This window comes from Xiphophorus hellerii, chromosome 2 (genome assembly GCF_003331165.1).
Source record: "Xiphophorus hellerii strain 12219 chromosome 2, Xiphophorus_hellerii-4.1, whole genome shotgun sequence".
In the NCBI taxonomy this organism is placed as follows: Eukaryota; Metazoa; Chordata; class Actinopteri; order Cyprinodontiformes; family Poeciliidae; genus Xiphophorus; species Xiphophorus hellerii.
In genome coordinates this window covers 11,776,312-11,798,895 of record NC_045673.1, presented here as the reverse complement: position 1 = coordinate 11,798,895, position 22,584 = coordinate 11,776,312, and the positions used below count along the sequence as shown (strand labels likewise).

The 22,584-nt window shown below is 39.6% G+C and overlaps 1 protein-coding gene across 1 annotated transcript; it reads left to right on the top strand.

Moving 5' to 3' along the window:
* The first annotated feature begins 640 nt into the window (after positions 1–640).
* kcp (kielin cysteine rich BMP regulator) lies at positions 641–21,949 on the top strand. Its single transcript, XM_032583843.1, has 46 exons — positions 641–1,142; positions 2,082–2,608; positions 3,079–3,151; positions 3,492–3,796; positions 3,876–4,050; positions 6,020–6,093; positions 6,239–6,332; positions 6,961–7,043; positions 7,128–7,221; positions 7,298–7,377; positions 7,492–7,577; positions 7,732–7,822; positions 8,350–8,449; positions 8,565–8,650; positions 9,108–9,201; positions 9,292–9,441; positions 9,533–9,639; positions 9,712–9,805; positions 9,898–10,071; positions 10,165–10,247; positions 10,320–10,413; positions 10,831–11,013; positions 11,103–11,273; positions 11,357–11,530; positions 11,624–11,706; positions 11,786–11,876; positions 11,960–12,042; positions 12,118–12,291; positions 12,827–13,006; positions 13,107–13,371; positions 14,575–14,657; positions 14,748–14,841; positions 15,455–15,628; positions 15,709–15,791; positions 15,875–15,995; positions 16,076–16,158; positions 18,079–18,178; positions 18,301–18,389; positions 18,766–18,868; positions 18,984–19,126; positions 19,831–20,003; positions 20,226–20,337; positions 20,413–20,514; positions 20,588–20,752; positions 20,848–21,148; positions 21,353–21,949. Exons 1-46 carry the CDS (start codon positions 995–997, stop codon positions 21,571–21,573), a joined length of 6,363 nt encoding a protein of 2,120 aa, XP_032439734.1. The 5' UTR covers positions 641–994; the 3' UTR covers positions 21,574–21,949.
* Positions 21,950–22,584: the final 635 nt, after the last annotated feature.

Genomic DNA, 22,584 nt, shown 5'->3' with positions numbered 1-22,584 from the left:
TGTTATTACAGACAAAGAGGCATGAGTCACAGATGAGGTTTTGTTTGGTATGTGGAACGAGAGTGGGAAGATCTTAGATCAGGTCCAACCATACTGTATGGATCTCCTGCAGTGGATGTTGTGAGAAAACAATCTGACAACAGAGCGATGACAGAACCTCTGCTTTTGGGAATCCAAAAGGAAACACCTGGCGGTGTTTAAAGTACTATCCTTACACAATACTTAATCAAGATATATGGGCACATTTCTACTAGTAAAGTCTAAGAGTTGCTGTTTGAGGGCTTCTAATGATCAAGAAGGCCTGGGAGAATTGTTGTGGAGACTGATGAGGTTTGGTGCACAGTGGGATGCACTCGGGGACTGCTTTCTAAAGCAGTGAGATCAGGCTGTGTTTATCTCCGCCCTCTGTCTTTTCTCTGCCTGTACACACATTCACTCAACATATTCTTCTTCAGCATGGCTCCCCTCCAGTCTCCAGACCAGGTTTTAGCTGATTTCCGGAACTGGGGTCTTATAGGAAATCAACACCACTGAATGGTACAGACTCAAGTTGTTTTCCCCTCCTGCAAAAAAATAAGGGAAAACAAAGAAGAAGAAAAAAAAAAACTAGGGAAGAAAAAAATATACTCAGAGACATCCCTGTTTGAGAGACGCATAGAGAAAAGGACTTAGTGACCTCCCACAGATTAAGCACCTGAATATTTTAACCTAAACGCCTACATGTTCACCCCCTTCCTTCGTTTTATAAGAACACATGTACAAAAAGTTGTTAATGCGCTTCAATTTACTGCAAATGGTGAAACAAAGGCCCCGAGGGGGATTCAGAGTGAGACAGCAGAGAAGTGACGCCCTGCCTGTATCCAGATGTTTCATGTTTCCCTCCGCGCGCGCTCTGGAGAGGATCTGACCGCCGCGGAGGAGCGCTGAGAAGTGCCAGCTTGCACTTTGTGGCATCTGATCGGGCTAAAAGGACAATGAGCGCCAGACTCTTCATATGAACTGGTCGGGTTTTGATCCATGTTCTTGGGCCCGAAGAATGGAGCGCAGCAAACTGAGGACGGTGCTGCCGCTGCTCAACTTGCATTTGCTGTGGATGTTTGTGATGTTTTTGCGTGGACACTCTGCCCCGAACCGGGAAGATGGTGAGATTACGGAGGCGCTGCATGAGTCGCAATCAAATAGCGGAGTTTTTATATCCAAGTCAGTATACGTGTGAAACTTTAATATTAGATGAACATTTAACGCAATTTAAAGCACGCGCTAAGAAAATAAGTAAAACCTTTGCAGTCACATAAGAAGTATATTATCTTTATAATGCTTGATTTAATTGACAATGCAAAGCAAAATCATCCAAAGAACCGATCACTGTAATACTGAAATAAATCATTGAGATAATTTGTAAAATGCATCACGTGTTGCATCCAAGTCATTACTTGTAATATAGATGCAAAGGTCAACATCTCCTATTGAGCCAGTAATATTTTATAAGACACGCAGTATTGAGATATATCATTATGTCCACTGCTGTATGTGACAGACTGCTGTCAGTGCACAGGTTCACATTTCTATCTTAGTGGCTCAATTTATTTCAATAATTCAATTCAAAAGGTGAAATGTGTCTTCATAGATTGATTGCAAACAGATGGATGTATGTATTTAGGTAATTCTATAAATGTTACTGATTAGAATTTAGTCTATTATAAATTTAAATAGCAAATGAGACCATTTTGAATAGATATTTCAACACCAAATTATGATTTTTTTCCCTCAAGGGATAGACTGCTGACAAGACAACAGAGTTTTGTAAAGTGCAAGACATGTTCATCTGCATCCAACACAGCTGGTCCTGTTTATTAAATAGGAACAGCTTTGGACAGAAATGTTTTCTTATATGGTGTTTATTGTCCTCCAAGCTCACAGATCAGACTGATAGCATCATGATCGTCTGCTGATGTCTATGAAGCAAACATGAGACTGTCATAGTGCTCACTGACATCCTGATCCAGAATCCACTGGTCGTCATTCTGCCCTGATGCTGTATAGATTCATGTTTTTTTCTTCTCTCTTTTCTCATTTTGTAGCAATTGACCTTCTAGCAGCACTAAACATATCTCAGCAGAGAAGTGGTGTTTCCAGACTGCAGAGTCCAAACGGCGTGACGTATAAAATACGTCACAGAGCAGCTTACCTGATCCTCCCTCAGGAATACTCCAGCTTCCTGCACTCCAACATTCGGGGCAGTATTGGAGTGCATTTGGTTGGACGTCAGGCACCAAGATCCAGTGCTACTCTCTTTTCTCTCTCCTCAGCAACCTCACCTATACTCCAAATCATCTCCTCCACTATCAATAACTCTCTGCATTTGGACTACCAATCTGCTGGAGTATCACTTGCTCGCTTTTATTTTCCCCCAAAAAATCCCATCCGTGGCGGTGAATGGGTGCAGTTGGCTGTGAGCCTGGAGCCGGACAGATTGGTATTTTATGCTGATTGCCAAAAACCTATTGTTATAGGAATAAAGAGTGAAAACAGGATCCGCTTGGACATTCCGCATGATGTTGTCATTGCTCTTGGGAGCACACCGGGAAAAACAGAGAGCAAATTTATTGTGAGTTTCATTCACATAGAGCAGAGACCTTTTCAATAATATATTCCCTTCAAATTTTTGTCCATCTCATCTGTTTACACACCAACACAAAGTAAAGAATATTACTTGGATTTAGGTCTGGACTTTGTCTGGGCCATTACACACATGGATGCACTTTGATATAAACAATGCTGTTCTAGCTTTGACTTTATTTTTAGTGTCTCTGTCCTGCTAGATGAACCTCCTCACAAATCTCGAGTTTTTGCATGCCTGTTTTCTTCTAGAAATTTCCTGCATGTCACTCTCCTTACATTTCTGACCAACTCTGACTAGCTCCCCGTGTCTGTTGTATTTCCTACCTGACGTAGTGAAACTCTCATAGCTTTCTTCCAACAATAGCTCCTTGTCGTCACACTTCATCAGTAAAACACATTGTTTGGGATCATGACACAATGTGAAAAGTTGTAAAATACAACATTATTTCTATGCAGGGACATCTGAAGACAGCTGAATTATCACTGGAAGCTTATGTAAGACGTCCATGGAGCTGTGACAACATTACAGGTGAAGAATTTAATAAAGCCTGAATGTAAATCTGTTTCCTGACAGGATTTAGTATGTAGTTTGCCTTTGGCTGCTGTGGGATCCCCCTGATTGTTTTTTATAGCATGTTTTTCTCTCTCACTATTTCAGCTTGTTAATTTGCTGTACTTGTATTGCTATACCAGCTTTTTAACTAAAAAATTCCATGGCCAGTCTGTTTGTTATTCCTGTGTGGGTCTTGATTTTGTGATCTCCAGAATTTTTGTTTAGGGTTCAGAGTTGTTCTACTGTTCAAAAAAAAGAAAAAAAAGTCATGTTTTGCTTTCCTTTTCTCCCACACATGGCCTATTTCCTCTTCAAGATGACCTGCCTCTGTCTCATTACAAAGACACACATGGTCCAAATTCCATAACTGACACCAGACAAATCCTCCAGCATGATGGTTCACCCAGTAAACATCAAACGAACAACAGGTCATGGGAGGAAACCGACCATTATCCTGGGGACGTCCAGGCAGACCAGCAGCAGAGGGCTGCAGCTCTGGGGCCTCCAGGATTTCCTCGCGGGGTAAAATCTGGCTCTCAGGAGCAGAGAGTGGACAGGCTAGGGTTACTGGAGAACAAGCTGGAAGAGATGGCCCGTATGCTGGATATGGTCAAAGCTCAGGTGATCATTGGAGCGAAAATATTTTACTTTTTCAAAAGTATTAAAGCTAATACAATTTTCTTTTCTTGGTCTGTACCAGAATCTAGATCTACAAACCCGTGTAAACTACCTGGAGGGATGTGAGTGCGTGAGGCAACAATGCGTATGGGAGGGACGTGAAGTGGAGGAGGGCCGGCGCTGGCAGGTTGACCCCAACACTGTGTGTTTGTGTTCATCTGGAAAGGTCACATGCCAAACAAGCAAAAGAGATGCAGGTAATATAAATCTGTTCATCGCGTTATCACTTCCAGCCAAGGATGCACATTGAAGTTTTTATTATAGTGGTCCAGATTAAAACTGTTGTTGAGTTGTAGAGGAATACTCTTTAAAATAGTTATATCACTGTTAGAATGGAAACTCATGTTTTGTGTTGCTCTTTTAACCCCAAACCGTGTTTCATTGCATCTATCCCCCCAAACCCAGGACACTTAAACACAAACACTCCCCAAATCTATCCAATTTCTTACAGCTTGGTGAATTATATACCTATATATAAGTATATGGCCTTGACTGTACTGGTTACAGTCAATACAGTATTTAAGCAAGTATTTCAGTCTGGATAGTTGATTTGGTTTAAAATCACGTGAATCAAGTCATCCTCTTGCTAATCAAATTGTTATGAGCCAATGCATCATACATATGTGATGTACTGGCCCACTTCAGTCTGTTATAAAGGTTACTATTAACAATTTTACAGTGTTAGAACAGTGTTCCTCTGGGTTTAATTCAGAGTCAACTGGGGTGAAGCAGAACTGCTCAGAGCTACTCACAACTGTAGGTCCATACTGGAAATATGTTATGCTTAAATCAGAATCTTACATAAAGAGTTTGAAAAAAACCTTCAGATGACAGTTAAATTTAAAATGAGAAAATCTGAAAACAACAGAGCAACGTTCTTCAGCGATTAAATGGTTTAACTATTAGACCCAGACTGGTTGTCAGAATAACAAACTGCTGCTTTGTCGGAAGAATGTGCCTGAACTGGGCTTTTGTGAGCGCAGTGAAATTCTACACAAATGTGAGAGACGGAAACACTGGTCAAATTGAACTGGTTCATGATAATAAAAGATTATTTTGAGAGACTGATTGCACAGTGAAGATAGAACTTTGTTGCAATGTCATCAAAATGTACAAGCACAGTGTAAATTATTATTGAGTAAACTGTATTAGCTGTTTAAATTGAACTTTTAAAATATATATTTACATTAAAAACCAACTTAAAGCATCCTTTACATGCTTCAAACACTATTTGAATATTCCATAATCAATGTTCCTTCTTAGGATATGGATTAGAAAAATTAAACCTTAAAAGTTAAAGGACAGTTTATTTACTGTAGATCATCCAGCATTGCATCCCTACACATTTACCGATGGGGCATATACAATCTAATTTCCAGACAATTTGACTCAATTAATTAGAATACAGTAGGAGTCCTGATGATGTTCGTTGTTCAGAATAAAAGTCTTTTTTAGCTCTGCTGGTTATGTGGATCTGGATGGGAGATTATCACTGCTCTATGGAGTTAAACAGGCTGTCTGTCTTTATCTCTCACCCTTAATCTTTTTCCTAAATTGCCTTCTCTTGGAGGTTAGAGGAGTCAGTGGCACCAAACTGAGAGACAGCACACACATACACACACGCACATATACTTTGATCTCACGCATGTGTTTGTCAAGGAAATGTCTTTTGGCTACTGGCACAGTAGGTAGCCCCACTAGCCCATGCCTTACTCTGTGGTTCTTGCAAGCTCACATAAATAAACACATTGTTTCTGTCCCCTGGAGTGCTGTCATTAAAGTAATTAACTGCTGAAATGTCGTAGCTGAGTGAAAATGACATTTGATGAGCGCTTTGATGTGCTGCAATATTTTTTTTTTCACAAGATTTTCTCAGCGCCCTTAGTAGAGCGATGGTCTTCTCTTTTTATAAGGAAACCTCTAGAAATGTCTTCTTGGGCCCATTTCACCTCTAGCAACTTTATGGTCCTAATAGAGCTTAACAACCTGTCCTCTGGTATGCTTGAACATAAGGTGAACAAAATCTGTGGAGGCAGATGAGGACAAAGCGCCAGGCGGCTATATTATTTTACCTAGTTGTGCAGTTATACTCTTTGCCTTTGCATAATCGAACAGCTGGAATATTCAGATGGACACTCAAACATTAAATGTGTATGTCATCTTTAGGATGTGAGACAGACAGTAAAGTTCACAATGTATCCTATGAGGTTCTTGATGGCTGCCAGACATGCACATGTAAGGTAAGACTTTCACACTTGGCACTGACAAAAAAAATGCATCATAGAAAATGATTCATAGAGTCTGTTTTGTTTTTGGGTCAATGCATCATACAAATATGATGTACTGGCCCACTTCAGTCTGTTATAAATGTCTTGTTGGTACCAGGGAGGTAACAGGGAGTGCTCTCCGCTGCCGTGCCTCTCGGTAGACTGCACAGTGCAGGAGACGGTGCCTGGAGACTGTTGCCAACAATGCAGAGGTGACTGTGCATAAAATGGACACAGAAAGCAACACAAATTCTACACTTTAGTTTATATTATGATGTGATTTTTATTTGATCACAGTTCGTTTTGTTTGAAACAAACCTTTGGTACAAAATAAATACTGTAAAAGCAATTAGCTTTTAGCTTCATGAATTATATGTTATACTTTACTGGTTTAAGAGTCAATAGGTTTCATCCCATTCTCCGATTCTCTAAAGACATAGATATCACAAAACCATCTGTAGCATTATAGTTTATCTCATAAAACTCCAGGAATATATATTCAAATTTATAGTTTAACATAAGAAGGTGTGGAAATGTAAAAAATTAAATATAAAACTGACATAGTGTAATTATGCTGTGTACATAATTCATTGTGTGAATATTTGTATAAGTGGGTCAGTGACAGATTGTTGTGTAAAGTACTTTGGAGTCCTCAAACTTGATAAAACACTACACAATATAGGCCATTTACTAAATACACAATTTCTAATAATCAACATTAAACATTTAAAAATATTTTTCTATATGAAACACAACACTAATCCCAGGATTTGCATGTTATTTTTAACAAACTTATTGCTTGGAACCAGAAGAACCATAACCTTAAGTGTGTCTTTGCAGGTTGTACCCACTCTGGTGTCAGGCATGACCACGGAGCCAGATGGAGGTCAGCAGAGAATCCCTGTGATCTGTGCTCCTGTTTGGTGAGGTTGAAAAATAACTATCTGCTTGGTGTTAGCTTACTTCCAGTCTTTATCTTATGTAATTCTGTTTCTTTCTGGGATTAGGAAGGTCATGTTCACTGTGAGAGGGAGGAGTGCAGCACCCCTTGTGATCACCCTTCTGCTCCTCCTCCTAATAGCTGCTGTCCAGTTTGTCAAGGTGAGTTTTTTTTTTCTTAACCTGTAGCTGTAATCTAAGAAAGGATGGGCTATATTTGTGTGTGTGTTTCATTTAGGTTGTGGTGTGAATGGACTTGAGTTCCCTAACAGAGCTGTAATTCCTACTGAAGACCGCTGTCAGGAGTGTACATGTGAGGTATGTGGTATCTGTATTAATGAACAGTTTTTTGTATTAATGAACAAAAAAACTTAATTAATATCCTCATGAGGAGCAAGACTACAAGGTACACATGTTCCCTTTCTCTACTAGAATGGAAATGTAGTGTGTTCAGCTCTCCAATGCCCTACGTTGACTTGTCACAGCCCCGTGCATCCTCCTGGTGACTGTTGCCCTCGGTAACAAGCATTCATAAACTTAAGCACATTACTTAAATTTGATTTATGTCAGCTCATCTATTGATTTCAAATGTTCAGGTAAATAGTTTGTAACAATTCGTCTCACATTTTTAAAAATTCTTATATCTAAAACTGACTGTTGTATGATCTGTAGATGTGAACAGTGTGAATATGAATCAGAGGTCTATGTGAATGGTCAGAAGTTCTCATCCCTGACCGATCCCTGCCTACTTTGCCGCTGCTCTGTAAGTGGAAATATGTTTTCTCTTTGTTATGGGATACTTATGAAACTGGATTTGAAAAAGAACTGATGCTCTAGAACAATGATATTCCAGCATTATAGTTTCCAAACTACAAGAAGATCAAAGGTAGAGATCAAAGACCAATTTTTTTTTCTCATGAAATTATTTCCAATAATTTATCCTTGCAGTTTTGTGTTATGGTAGTTAACAGATTTTCAAATTGTTTTTGAGTAAAATTCTTTGTATAGATATGTGAGTAAATTTTCAATATCTTTTAATATAAACACTCTCGATAAGATTACTGTTCATACAAAAACAAATTAAATATGAGCTGTTCCACTTTAGTCAAAAGAATTTGCTTTAAAATCATTACATTTGGCAGAGTATTTTATATTCTAATGAGTTTAAGTGAACAAAAACCTATTTATAAATGCTGTAATTTAATCTGTCATGCATTTTTAGATAACAGATATGCGACGGCATGCAGCAGCATGTGTACCATTTAATCCCATCTCTCATCTGCTTCTTAGGAAGGTGAGGTGTCTTGTGAACAAATGGAGGCCTCTTGTCCCACAGTACACTGCAGTCATCCAGTCAGGAGAAAGGGAGAGTGCTGTCCCATATGCAAAGGTCAGAATAAAAAATCTGTCATATTATGCCTTTCCTGTAGATATGGAAACACTCACTTTATCTGGTTTAAACCTGAGAAAAAAAACAACCAGGGGTTTGTGTTTTGTTTCTGCAGAGTGTGAGTTTGACAGGAGAGTGTATGCTGATGGAAAATTGTTTGTCCCCCCTGGGAGTGGACCCTGCCTGCAGTGCAGGTGTAAGGCAAGTCTGTGTAGCATGCACCAGAAGAAATTACACAATTTGGAATTTTTGCCAAAATTCGTCATTTATGATAGACTTTTAAAACTGTATTTATGTGTATTCCCTTAAAAATATAAAATACACATTTTGTATATTCTGTGTATATATTATATAAACTTTATATAATTCTCAACAGAAGTTTACATTTAGCAATCAACATGTTTTCAGCTAGATACCTGACCAATCTTCTTAAAAAAATTGCTATTGTATAGTTCATTTAGAGCTGTTGGTTTCTTTGCAGTGCCTTGGCTTTTAGACACAGCCCATACATTCTCAACCATGTTCGGGGTTGCAGCAATTACCAAGCTGGTTTATTCAACGTCTTAAGTATATGTATAGAAGAGCTGCCACAAATAAATATGCTCTATAAAACTGTATAAAACAAAGGATATGTGGAATTTATGTGTTTTTGATCTAGACCGGAAACGTAATTTGCTATGAAGAAAAATGTCCTCCCGTCCAGTGCTCTAATCCCACCATTGATCCTCATCTTTGCTGTCCAGTCTGCAAAGGTAATTTCACACAACCGCACAGTCTCTCACACACACACACACACACACAGAGCTACAACTCATCAGTGAGCTCCTTGCTCTGTGTTGTAGCATGCGTGCTGGAGGGGGTAGAATATGAAGATGGCTCTACTTGGCAACCAGAGGGTCCGTGTTCCAGTTGCACTTGTGTGAATGGGGAGACATTATGTTCAAACATACAGTGCCTGTCCGCTGAGTGTTTACATCCCAGCAAGATCCCAGGTAAGACTTGGCATGTTGGAGACAGTTTTCTTTGGATGTGTGAAAATGTTTCATAATGAATTTTAAACCTTCAAACATCTCCTTGTCTCAGGTTCCTGTTGTGAAATTTGTGACAGCTGCACTTTCAACCATCGAATTTACAGCAACGGACAGAGATTTACAACCCCTGACCAGCCCTGCCACATATGTACCTGTTTGGTTAGTGTTTAACCACAGAACAGAACAATTTCTTCCTTTACTCCTGCTGACAAATTCCCATCTTCTCCTCAGCATGGGAGCGTTCGCTGTGAACGACAAGGCTGTCCTCCACTAAACTGCACCAATTCCTACACTCATCCTGGGGACTGTTGCCCTAAATGTCCAGGTATTTATTTTAGATGGTGGTGAATGTTAAATAACTTGATCTGCAGCTGTGCCTGAGTTATCGGAATTACCTTCTTTGTTGTTAATTGCCAGACTGCTCCTTTGAAAATCGTGTGTTTGTGAACGGAGAGGCTTTTCCTAACCCTGTGAGTGAGTGTGAGGAGTGTACCTGTGTGAGCGGGAGGATTGACTGCCATCAAACACACTGCCCCCATCCTCGATGTAACGCCCCTCTGCCTGGAACGTGCTGCCAGAATAACTGCAATGGTAAGAAAAAAAGTTACATTCTTTTTCTCAAAGTAAATAAAAAAAAAAAAAATGACTAGATAAGATTTCATCCACTTATTTTCTACTTTCTAGGTTGCAGCTACGCTGGGAAGGAGTATCCCAATGGACAAACCTTTCCCCATCCAACGGACAAATGCAGGACATGCAGCTGCATAGTAAAAATTAACACACACACAATTCTCACTTAGAGCCGATCTTAGAACTGAACTATCTGTCTTGTGCGTCAGAATGGAAATGTCCAATGCCTAATGAGGAGGTGTCCTCCACTGCAATGCTCCAATCCTAATATGATCCCTGGAGACTGCTGCCCACAGTGTCCTGGTAAGGATGTGACATAACCAGAGTTGCGAATGTGTTGTTATTATCATCACCTGTCTACTTTAACCGTCAAACATTAATTTTAAGGACAAACTAGCAGATTCAGAGAAGCATTTCAGGACCTACAACAGCCTCTACACTCTGGGAAAGAATGGTTATGTTTCTACTTTTCATCCTCTCATGCATTTGAGCAACAAGAAAGTCTGTTGCTCCTGAGCGATTGCATAAAAAAACCCATTTTGAGTGGTTTAAAACATTTGCACAATGCCATTCACACCAAGATGCATTATTACCTTACAGCAAATATATATTTTAATTTGATCATAATTCCTTTTCTTTTGGCTCATCTTAGCATGCTGTGATTCACATTAAGTACATGAAGTGTGAAGGATTATGCTATTTGTTTATATGTTGCTTCAGATCCGCCATCAGACTGCCTGTTTGAGCAAAGGTCCTTCAGACACACAGAACGTTTCAACCACCCGGCTGACAGCTGCCGAACATGTGCCTGCAACAATGGGACAGTTCGCTGTCACCGTAAGCCCTGCCCCTCCGCTCCATGCACTCAACCCATTACACGGGACTGCTGCCGGACGTGCGAAGGTACACATTCACCATCTCCTGGAGATGCAAGATAGAAACAAACCACTGTTTATGTCAGATTTGTTTATCTGTGGCATCCTTCTGGTAAGGCTGCTTGCACCAGGGTCGAGAGCGAGCCAATGGAGAGACTTGGGAGGATCCCTCAGATTCGTGTGCTGTCTGCGTTTGTCACGAAGGTTCTGTCCAATGTGAAAGAAAGCGCTGTCCACCATCCAACTGCAACCACCCAGTAGAGACAGACTGCTGCAGGTCCTGTGATGGTAAGATAATAAAACCTCTAACAGCAGTGACACTCTGCAGAAGGAGCAGCTTTTGGAGCAACATCTCAATTTTCTTCTTGCAGGATGCACATTTCGTGATAAAGAATATCCTGATGGCACTGAGTTTGCTGATGGCCAAGACCCCTGTGGTGTGTGTTACTGTTATGGAGGAGACATCACCTGCACTAAGTTACCTTGTTATGGAGATTGCAGCCACCCTTACAAACCACCTGGGCAATGCTGCGGAGAATGTGAAAGTGTGTTTTTTCCTCCAAACTCACCTATTTTTAATTCTACATCTGTTCTCTTGGTAATAAATGTGACCAAGTCTGCATGCTTTTATTTGTCAGGATGCTTCTATAACGGCGTGGTCCTTGTCAATGGACAGTCCATTCCTGATCCAGGAAACCCTTGCTCTGAATGTGCATGCCAGGTACCAACCTAGCTAAAAGAAAATTGTGTTGTTTTTTATTTCTTATTAATAAGGTTTTGTTGTTTTTTTCAACCTAAAGAGTGGTTCAGTGAGATGTTCAAGGAAACCATGTCCAGCAGCTTCCTGTCCTCATGCTGTCACCAGCCCATGCGGATGCCCCGTCTGTGATGGTAACCATCTTATAAAAACTCTATGCTCATGTTATGTAGCACGGCTCAGTGACTGACTGAAGCATCACTACGTGTGTGTGTAGGTTGTCATTTCCAGGGTGTTACATATGCTGATGGCCAGGTCTTCCCTGGGGGAGAACAGAAGTGCCAGGACTGCACATGCTCAGTGAGTGAGAGAATGTTATCTGTTCGACTGATGCTAAACTCTTCAGGGCTCTTTTTATGTGTTTTGTTTTTGCAGAGAGGAGAGGTGGTGTGCAAGGCCCAAAGATGCCCTTCTGCACCATGTGCACACCCAGCTCTGGACGGTTGTGCATGTAGAGTGTGTGATGGATGTAACTTCAATGGGCGGGGCTGCTACAATGGAGAGCGATTCCCACATCCTGAAGACCACTGTCAGAGCTGCTTCTGTCTGGTACTGTCATACAGGCGTATACTTTACCTGTCTGTACATTTTAAATTGGGCTTTTGGTGGAATTCAGATAAAGAGCAATTGCATCATTTGACCATGTTTCAACCATTTTCACTTTATTTAATAAACTACTAAAATTGCTTGCATGATGCATCATTCACATCACTACTTTATTAGTCATTCTCTATACATCTTCATGATCCATTTCTTCTTATCTTTTACAGGATGAAGAAGTATTAGTGAATGTATCTAACTAATGAGCTGAACTAGTAATTGTGATTATATTGGAAATGTAATAGAACGGCTGTGATTGAGCCAACCTGAAACAAAGGCTCCAAGTGGGGAGGCTTTTTCTTGACGCTCTTCAACTACATGACCATAAATTTTGTTTTGTTAAATGTTAAATGTTTTGTTGATATTTATAGAGCTAAATTCTCAGTTACCTTACAACAAAGAAACGGTACCACTTCAGGCACCATTTCAAAATTTTAATGTATTATAATTAAGAATATTTACTATTCTTTATTTATTTGTACAGAATGGTGGTGTGGTGTGTGCTCAAACATCTTGTCCAAGCACTGCTTGCAGAAACCCAGTGATGCCTCCAGGGGAGTGCTGTCCTGTCTGCACAGGGAGGTGTTTCCATCAGGGTGCAGAGCACGAGTCCGGCTCCACCTTTACATCACCATCTGATCCCTGCTCGACATGCACCTGTCTGGTCAGTCTGACATTTTCTGCATAAAACAATCAAACCATCTATTTTATTTAACAAATTCCTCTTTTTGTCACCTTCCTCTTTTGTCCTTTCTTCTGATCAGAATGAAGTGGTGACCTGTCAGAGAAGACCCTGTCCAGTTCACTGCTTAAATCCCATACCCTCTGATACTTGTTGTCCTATTTGTGATGACTGCTTCTATGAGGGTGTTGTGCACACTCAAGGTCACACCTTCGCATCCGTGTCCAGTCCCTGTGAGCGCTGCACTTGTGTCAGAGGAACAGTTTCTTGTGTTCCGGTCGTCTGTCCACCGACAGCATGCGATCAGCCAGTTACTGAGCCAGGACAGTGCTGCCCGGAGTGCACAGGTGATTTTGGACATGTCTTTAGAAACAAAACACACTGAGTTATTTCTGTATAGCTTTTCGACCTGGAAATAAATCACCAAATCTATGGCATCAGGTGAGAAACTTGCAATTTCTTAGAGAAAACTTGAGAAGTTAGGATGTCTTGTTTATGGTTTCATAAGTCTGGATTTTTTTAATGTTCCTACATTTCAATCAAATACTTTTATGTATTTAATAAATCTGACATAAATTTGTTATAAAAGTATTACTGATTAAACTTTAAAAATGATGTAGCTTTATGTTATTAAAGCTAAAGTTTAATCAGTAATACATTTATGACAAATTTATGTCAGATCATGATTTCTTGGTTAATGACAAGTTGTCATAACAAAGACATTTTGAATAATGTCAACTTTGTATTAAAAGTGTCATGATTTACCAAATGACACTTTATGACAACAGTCATAAATATTCATGAAGACTTACTCATGTTCATGACAGGTGTTATGTCATGTTTATGACGGTGTCATGTCAGTCTTATTCACAACCCGTCAAATGAAGTGTTACCAATATGCTTTTATGTACTAGATAGACCAACACTGAGGGCCTGAACTTTAAAAGGTTTGCTTGAATAAAAACAGTTGCAAACTTGGTAGCTATCCCAAATTGTACTAACTGTGTTCAGTCTCAAAGTGCAAGGAGTTTATCTGTGAATTTTCAATCATGCCTTCATGAGTATACAATATACATACTGATCGCCTGGAAGTGTGAAATTCTGGGAGGAGGATATTCAAATGTAATGACTTACCACCCGCAATTTTTATGCCATTTTTATGTGTTTTGTCTTTGGCATTTTAGGCATTCCATATGGAGGAGATGGATGCCTAGATTTGTCAAGGCAGATTTACGCTACATAAAGGATATCAGTCAGTTGTGTCCTAATTGTGTGATTGGCTTTACTAAATTAAGACTACAATGTAGAAAGGTCATATTGGCCATATTGATATAACATAAGACTATTTTTCTATATGCTGTTTGCCAGAATGATGATACAGATTATTTGTAAAAGCTCACTTCAAAGCCAGACGTTTATGTTAATTCCCTAAGTATTTAATAAGTCAATTTTAATACTCGTTAGGAAGTGATTTTTAAATCCTAAAGCTTCTTTGATCAGGCTCCTCTCTGGTCCTTATGTCTTTGTCTCCTCTATGTTTGTGATCTCAGTGTGTGAGCTGAATGGACACAAGTATACTGATGGACAGATATGGGCCCTGAGTACAAATCATTGCTCCACCTGCACCTGCAAGGTTTCTACTTTGAGTCTGGCTTCTAATTCTTTATCTTCCTTGTAAGTCAATGTCATTTCCTTTAAATACTATTCTGTCTTAATCTTGCAGAAAGGTGAGGTTCAGTGTGCACCTCTGGAGTGTCCCAAGCTGTCTTGTCCTCACCTGGTGACAGATCCAGGTTCCTGCTGTCCCCACTGTAGAGGTAAACAAACCAGTGTAAATCATAAAGATAATTGGTGTTGTAAGTCAGAAAGAGTTTTTGTGAAATTTCTGAATAAAGTCCAGGCTTTTGCAAAGCTTAGAGGTTACTTTTCTAGAATGTACCAGGTAATTTTCTGATTCTAATTAGATACTCTTCCTAACCAAGCACTTACTTCCCTGCAAGTTCTGGGGTTGTTTCTAGAAATCACCCAGTCATTTTTCATAATCTAACTGGTATTTTCTGGACCTTTGACGTTACTTTCTGGAACTTCTTAAGTACTTTCCACAACTTACCAGGTATTTTACAGTGTCTTAAAATTACTCAGAATTTATCAGGTGCCTTCTCAGATCGAACTTGGGACTTTAATTGAAATTAGAAGATGCTTCCTAGGAGTTTATCAGGTACTTTCCCAAAACGCAGAGTTTGCCTTCTGAAACTAAATAAAAGTGTCTGGTAAACAGCGACTTAATTTCCTGAAGAAAAAAAAAACAACAACAACAACAAAAACACAAGTTTCATAAAAGTCTAAGAACATTTCCTGGCAGGCCTCAGAAGGTGGTATATTTTTAAAATTACATTTTAAAATTGTGCTATTAAGATTTTTATTTTTCAGGTTGCATGTATGGAGGAGAGCAGCATGCGGAGGGCAGCAGCTGGTTTGCAGATTCCACCCCCTGCATGACTTGTATGTGTGTGGATGGAGTCACCACCTGCTCTGAAGTACATTGCGTATCGCCATGTGTCAACTTCATGACGGTGCCTGGGGAGTGCTGCCCAGTGTGTTCTGGTGAGCAAATTCACTTGATTTCTTTGTTTGTCACATGTTTTATCTTTTGGGGTAATGTTGTCTTGTTCATTTGGGAGAAGATTGCATATTTGAGGGCAGAGTGTACGGTCCAGGGGACAGTTTCCATCCTGCCAATGATCCCTGTCAGATCTGCACATGTGAGGTAGGAAATTATTTGGGGAATGTTCAAGGTATAATCATATCCATCCATCCATCTAGTTGTGATTCAATCTATTTTGTCCTTAGGTGATGCCTGATGGACAGCAACACCTGAAGTGTTACAGGAAGCAGTGTCCCAGCCTAGTAGACTGTCCCAAGAGCAACATTTTATTTCCAGGACCAGATTCTTGCTGTCCTGTCTGCGCACGTAAGCACTAAGATTTTGTATAAGAAACTGTTATTTCACTGTTGATCAGTGCTTCTGACATGTTTTTTTTTTGTGCTTAGAGCCTCTCACTAATTGTACAAGCAGACTGATTGGCAATGAGGTGCTAGCAACAGATGACCCCTGCTTTACCTGCCAGTGCAAGGTAATATAGCTGCAGCACTTTAGTCTGCTGTGTTACAGGTACAACATGGAGATAAAAGTGCACAGTGCTACACATTTTTTATGTGACAACCATGAAGTTTATTCAATTGATGTCTTTATGACAAATCAACACAAAGTAACATAAAATTGTGAAGTGAAAAATCTGCAAAGTGTGGAAGCATTTGAATCCAGTTTCTCTGTCCCTACTGAAGACAAGCATCCCCTACAGCATAATGCCACCACAATTATGTTTCACTAGAGGAGGGAGGATCAGGCTGATGTGCTTTATTGTTTTTCCATCCCAGATCATGTTTTCTTTGCTGAGCAGCTAGTTCAGCTTTGGACTCGTCTGACCAGAGCATACTTTTCTGTTGGCTGTGTCCATAGCAGCAAACAGAATTTCTTTTCATTTTCCAACTACAATGAGGCACCACTTTTCCCTGTGAACAAATTCTCCCTAATTCTGTAGATCTCCACACCTCAACCAGAGTTACCATTAGCCTCTTTGCTGCTTCTCTGATTAATACAGATTAGGATGGTAGCCATCTATGGCAAAATGTTGGAGTTATGACATTCTCTTCCTATTTTCAGTAGAACGACTGCAGTGCTCTTTCAGATGTCCGAAACTTGAGATGCTGTTTTGAAACCCAACTCTTTGTAAACCTATTCACAATTTCATCCCTTGCCTGTTGTGTTTTCCTTGGTCCTATTCATTGTGAAATTGCAAACACAAGTATACTATGTTTACAGATTAGGTGACTTATGCACTGCAAATATCTTACCAAGTCTGACAATCTCATTTCCATCCAAAAAAGTAATTTTGATTTTATTTTATGACTGATATACTAAGCAAGAGCAGAATGTTATATGAATATTAATCTTACTTTTTACTGATTTATGTCTTTTATTTCTTACTCAGTTACTACATGCTAAAAAATAGCTATTTACAAGCATATTGAGCTGATTTATATCACAGAGATGTGTGATTTTATCTTTCACAAGTAATGTTAGCTGTCAAAACTTATTTCAAGATCTCCCAGTAACAATTCACACATAGACTTTTCTTTTACCAACATTAACATAGTTACTTACAATATTTACAAAACTGCAGTGTGACATCATTTCAATCTGGAGAGACTCAGACGGAGATAAGAAGACAATTAGAAGAGTTTATTGACAAACAGAATTTAAAGTCTTTGGCGCTCGGGCCCCGGCTGGGGATAACTGTTATCGCAGCGTTAGCGATAGGCTTCAGATGAGCATTCCCCGATGCTGTTAGGAACGTCATCCCCCAGGGCCCGGCACTGGTGGTGGAAGTTGAGGAAGGGTGCGGGCCTCAGGACCGGGCGAATGGAGGAGAAGGGGTGGTGGTGGGTTGAGCTCGGCTGGAGAGCGAAGGACACCATGAATGAAGGTCCTTATCAGCTGGGACTTGGTCGATGATTGGACGTGACGTGGCTTGGTCCGGCGTTGATAGGTCGACGGTTGTGGGCAGGTCGCTTCAATTAACGGGTCCCGGTGGGGATAAAAGAGTCTTCCAGTTTGAATTTGCGCCTAGGCTTCATATTTAGTGTCAATTCACCCAGTACACCAAGCTTTATTTCAAACTTTACTTTTTAAAAAACAACTTTGGAATTTGTATGTTTCATAATTATGTTGATCTTACAAATAAAATCCCAATAAAATACATTAAGTTTGATGTTGTAATGTGACACCATGGGAAAACATTCCACATTAGTGAATATTTTTGCAAGTTACTGCACGCTGCTTGAACTTACAGTAGAATATAATGTGACATTTTCTTGTAACCTTGAAGAGGGAGTAGGCTATATCAGAGTAATATCAGAATAATTAAAAAAGATTTTTTAAAACAAGTATTTGTCACAGTCAAAGGTATTGAACTAACACTTTTTCTGTGCAGGACCTGACGTGGACATGCCTGCAGCAAACATGTCCAACACTAAGTTGCCCTAGTGATGAACATTTCACTCCCCCAGATTCCTGCTGCCCTGTGTGCAATGGTGAGAGCTCATGTTATAAGCTGATTCACATCAAGCACAGCATTATAGCTGAACACAAAATGTATGTATTTGTAATATCTTTCAGGTATCAAATAATTCTGTATCTTGTTTTTTTTCTGCAGAATGCTTGATTGAGGGTCAGGATAAGCGCTTCACTAATGGCGCCAGCTGGAAAGACTGTGATAACGATTGTATCTCATGTGTTTGCAATGTAAGTCAGACACAACACTTAAACTTCTCGCTGTATGCTAACATCTGCATAGAAATATAATTGGCGGCAGATCACATCAAGACAATAATTGATACAAGAAAATTTTCAGAATGGTGGTTCTACTAAGAAATCATTGAATCATTGAGCAACTTTAATGTTGGTTCCTTCTTGAATTTCAGAGCATAAATTTAACAGAAAAAAATGTAGTACAACCATGTATAGATCTATAACACGGGAAAACAACATTGGCATATTTTCTCTTTTTTTTTTTTTACAATGTATCTAAGTTTTCATAGAGCTCATATGTGCTGATCTGATAATTGTAATGATTATTGTAATGACCCAGATACCTTGTTCTTTTTACATGTATCGCCAGTTGGGCCATGTTGAGTGCAGCACTGAAGAGTGTCCTCCTGTAGTTTGTGTGAATGGACAGACACAAGTAAAGCTCCCAGGAAAATGCTGCGACGAATGCCAAGGTGTCTGAGGGAGCAAACAAAAAATGGCTGCTGCTGCACTGCATGCTGAATGTCTCATTTTAGTCTTTTGTGTGAATGTTTGTGAAATCTTTTTTTATGTGTGCTTATGCTACAGATTCAAGGGAGTCTTGTTTGTATCAAGGAACCCAGTATTACTCTGATGAACATTGGCAGGTGGATGAATGCACCAACTGCATGTGTGTGTCTGGAGACGTCCACTGTCGGAGTGAACGCTGTCCTCCTCTCACCTGTGCAGCAGTGAGTACAGTTGTACCCAGCCAGAATATATATATAGTATCCAATTCTGCCACAAATGTTGCCGTTAGACCTCTTTTGCAAAATCAGATAATTTTGTTAACAGTTTGCATGGTTCTGTGTTCCTGAAATCCTTTTGAATGCTTTAACTTGGATGTGTTTTTCAAGGAATCAAAAACAAAAATGTAACTGAACCTGCTATCCATCTTGTTGCCACCCTGACCTGCCAATCTGTCAGTTTGTGCAGTTGTACTGATAAAACAAACTGCATATATTTTTTTAAATGTTTCTAAGTAGAAATGATGTAATGTTAGCAGCTCAAAGACACACAAATGAGTCACATTTCAATCAATTAAAAAAATGTAAAACATGGTTTCTCATCAAAATGAATTGATTTCTGTCAACAAAGACCATTTTACTCAATTTTATGTTTTAAGTAAAGTAGCTCCTAACTTGTTTCTTTATATTCACTTAAACTTTATACATAGCATGCAATATGTTACAATTTATATTGTCTCAAATATAAATTGAGACAATATACACATCACTTCCATTTGATGTGTACATCAAATGGAAGCACATTGAAAGTCGCCTTAAAATTACAAGAAGAGTGTTTCAAGAAGAGAGTGTTTTGCACACTTTTGATGCTTTCCTTTCCTGTTAAAGTTTGATCACTGGTGAAACCTAATCTATCTGTTTGCTGACAGGATGAGATGCCTGCAGTAATTCCAGGTTTGTGTTGTCCACACTGCCTTCCTCGTCCAGCTACATGCATCGCCTTTGGTGACCCTCACTACCGCACCTTCGATGGACGTATGTTTCACTTCCAGGGCACATGCACGTATATCCTGACGAAGGATTGTAAAGATGAAGACTTCAGGTGAGAGGATGATGAGTTTTTTATTCATAGACCTACATCCCAAGCCTTGAATATCCCACAAAGAGCAGCATGCAATTAACTTTTTGAGAATTAAATGAAAATATGACAAACCTTCAGAGACACGGCTCTACACTCATACTAACAGGCTGGGCAAAATGAGCAGAATCAGAAATATATTAAGCAAATTAATAGAATATCAGTGACTCATTCTCTTTTGTGCAGTGTTCATGTTACAAATGACGATCGTGGGCGTAAAGGAGTGTCCTGGACTAAGGAGGTGACCGTCTTTATAAGTGATGTTGCTGTGCAGTTGCTCCAAGAATTTGTTGTGAAGGTTTGTGTTTTCAAACAGCTGAAAGTTGAAAACTTTTGTGAAACATGTTCACTCAACTGTGCTTCTGTTCTTCAGGTGAATGAAGAGGTTGTGACTTTGCCTTTTTTAAGAGAGCCGTATATCTTTATAGAGCGGCAAGCCAACACCGTCCTCCTCAACACTAACATTGGATTAAAGGTACAGTTGTACCTCAAATCTTCTGTAAATGTTCAATAAAAGGACACAGTTACACATCTGTTGGTTCTTCCAGGTGCTGTGGAGTCCCCGTTCACATCTGGAAGTGAGCGTGCCAGGCTCCTACAAGGAAAGCACCTGTGGTCTTTGTGGAAATTTCAACAAGTATCCCCAGGATGACCTCCAAATGTCCACCGGCAAACTCACCACCTCAGAGTCTGACTTTGGCAACAGTTGGAGAGTATGTTTAATAGACTGAATCAACATATAAAACCAACAAAAGACTGTCATATAAAAGCAGGTTGTCTAACTTGCATCTAAAACCTCTCATTTAAGATGACAAATGGAAAGCATTCACTTTCATCCTGTCGACCCGGAGAAGATGTCGATCCCTGTAAGAGTGCTGGATACCAGGCCAGGAAAGGGGCCAACACCCGCTGTAAAGTTCTCAGGTCTACAGTCTTCAAGCCCTGTCACCGTGTCGTTCCACCTGAACCGTGGTATGCTGCCTGCGTCTATGACCTCTGTGCGTGTGGGGCCAATACTGATGAGTGTCTGTGTGACGCACTGGAGGCCTACGCCAGCCAGTGCAGAGAAGCAGGAGTCATCCTGCAGTGGAGGAGCACATCACTCTGTGGTGAGTAAAATGTAATCTTTTAATCATTCTTACCAAGTCATAAAAATGATTTGGGACAGCTTTCAGGGCCTTTAGACATTTGACTGCAAATCAATAAATTATGTGTCCATAAGATACGGTAGACACGTCGATCCCTTAAAACAACAGACATCACATTATTCCCTGTTTGTCATTATTTTGTTTCTTTCCCTCTTTCTTCACCAGCTGTGGGCTGTCCTGTGGAGCGGGGCTTTGTGTTTGACGAGTGCGGCCCACCTTGTCCCGTAACATGCTTTAATGTTGATGTACCACTGGGAGTGATAGAGAGCCACTGCTTCAAGCCCTGCGTCCCAGGCTGCCAGTGTCCTGCTGGTCTGGTTCTCCATAACAACTACTGCATCCAGCCAGAAAAATGCCCCAAGATCATTCATGGCAGCGCTTTGTGATGCTGCAACTATTGGTACCAGATTCATGTCGACTCGGATGCACAAAGGCTCACTCTGCTGCCTCTTTGTTGACCCCAAAATATATCTGAAATATACAGTATATGGGTGTTTTGTCCAAAGATGTAAACCTATTGGCTGATGAAAAATGTGTTTTTATAACTAGCACTGAGTACTTACACTACAGATATTTTTCCTACTTATGGTGTCACTTTTGCGAGGCATTTTCTATAAATATTCAAAAGTGTTAACATTAATAAAAGCACTTGTTTTCTATACAGATTAAAATGTGCAATGTCTGACTGTATGTACAATGGGCTGTATAATCTCAGGTTCACTTCATTTTGTAATTTTCAAATAAACAAAATTCTGACCACTATTTTTGTTTCCTTTTCAAATTCATTTGCTGTTTGCTGATCAATTTGTCCCTAATATTCTGAATCTCACATCATTGAGGAACGATCCAATTCAGATAATAGAATTGGATCTATTGCATGAAATGTTTCTTCTGTAAAGACTTGCAAAGGCTTTTAGAGGAAGTTACATTAATGAGACTAATAGGAATCCGTGTTTTACTGCAAAAGTATTTGTTTTCATTTCCTTCTTTCTTTCTTTCATTGGGATCTCCATTAGTGGCAGTTCCCTGCATCTCCTCTGCCTGGGTCCACACATTCAACATTAACAACTAAAAATACCTAACATAAAAAAGAGAAACTGGAAACTACAAATTAACGGTAACACATATTTTTAAATGATTATTACTATTTATTTTGTTATAATTCTTTTTACAAGTGTTCAGGCATGCCTTACAGGCATGTAAAGAGTAGCTGGTTGTCTACGTGTCCCAGGACAGTTTTGCTTAACAAAAAGATATCTTAAGATAGAATCCATTTTGGATGATTAATTTTTTAAAATTATTTAAACTCTGCCAGAAAAAGTTATTTTCTCTTCAAAGTTACATCATAAAAATATGTTTTAGCATTTTTATTTAAATTAATTTGTGTTTAATATTGA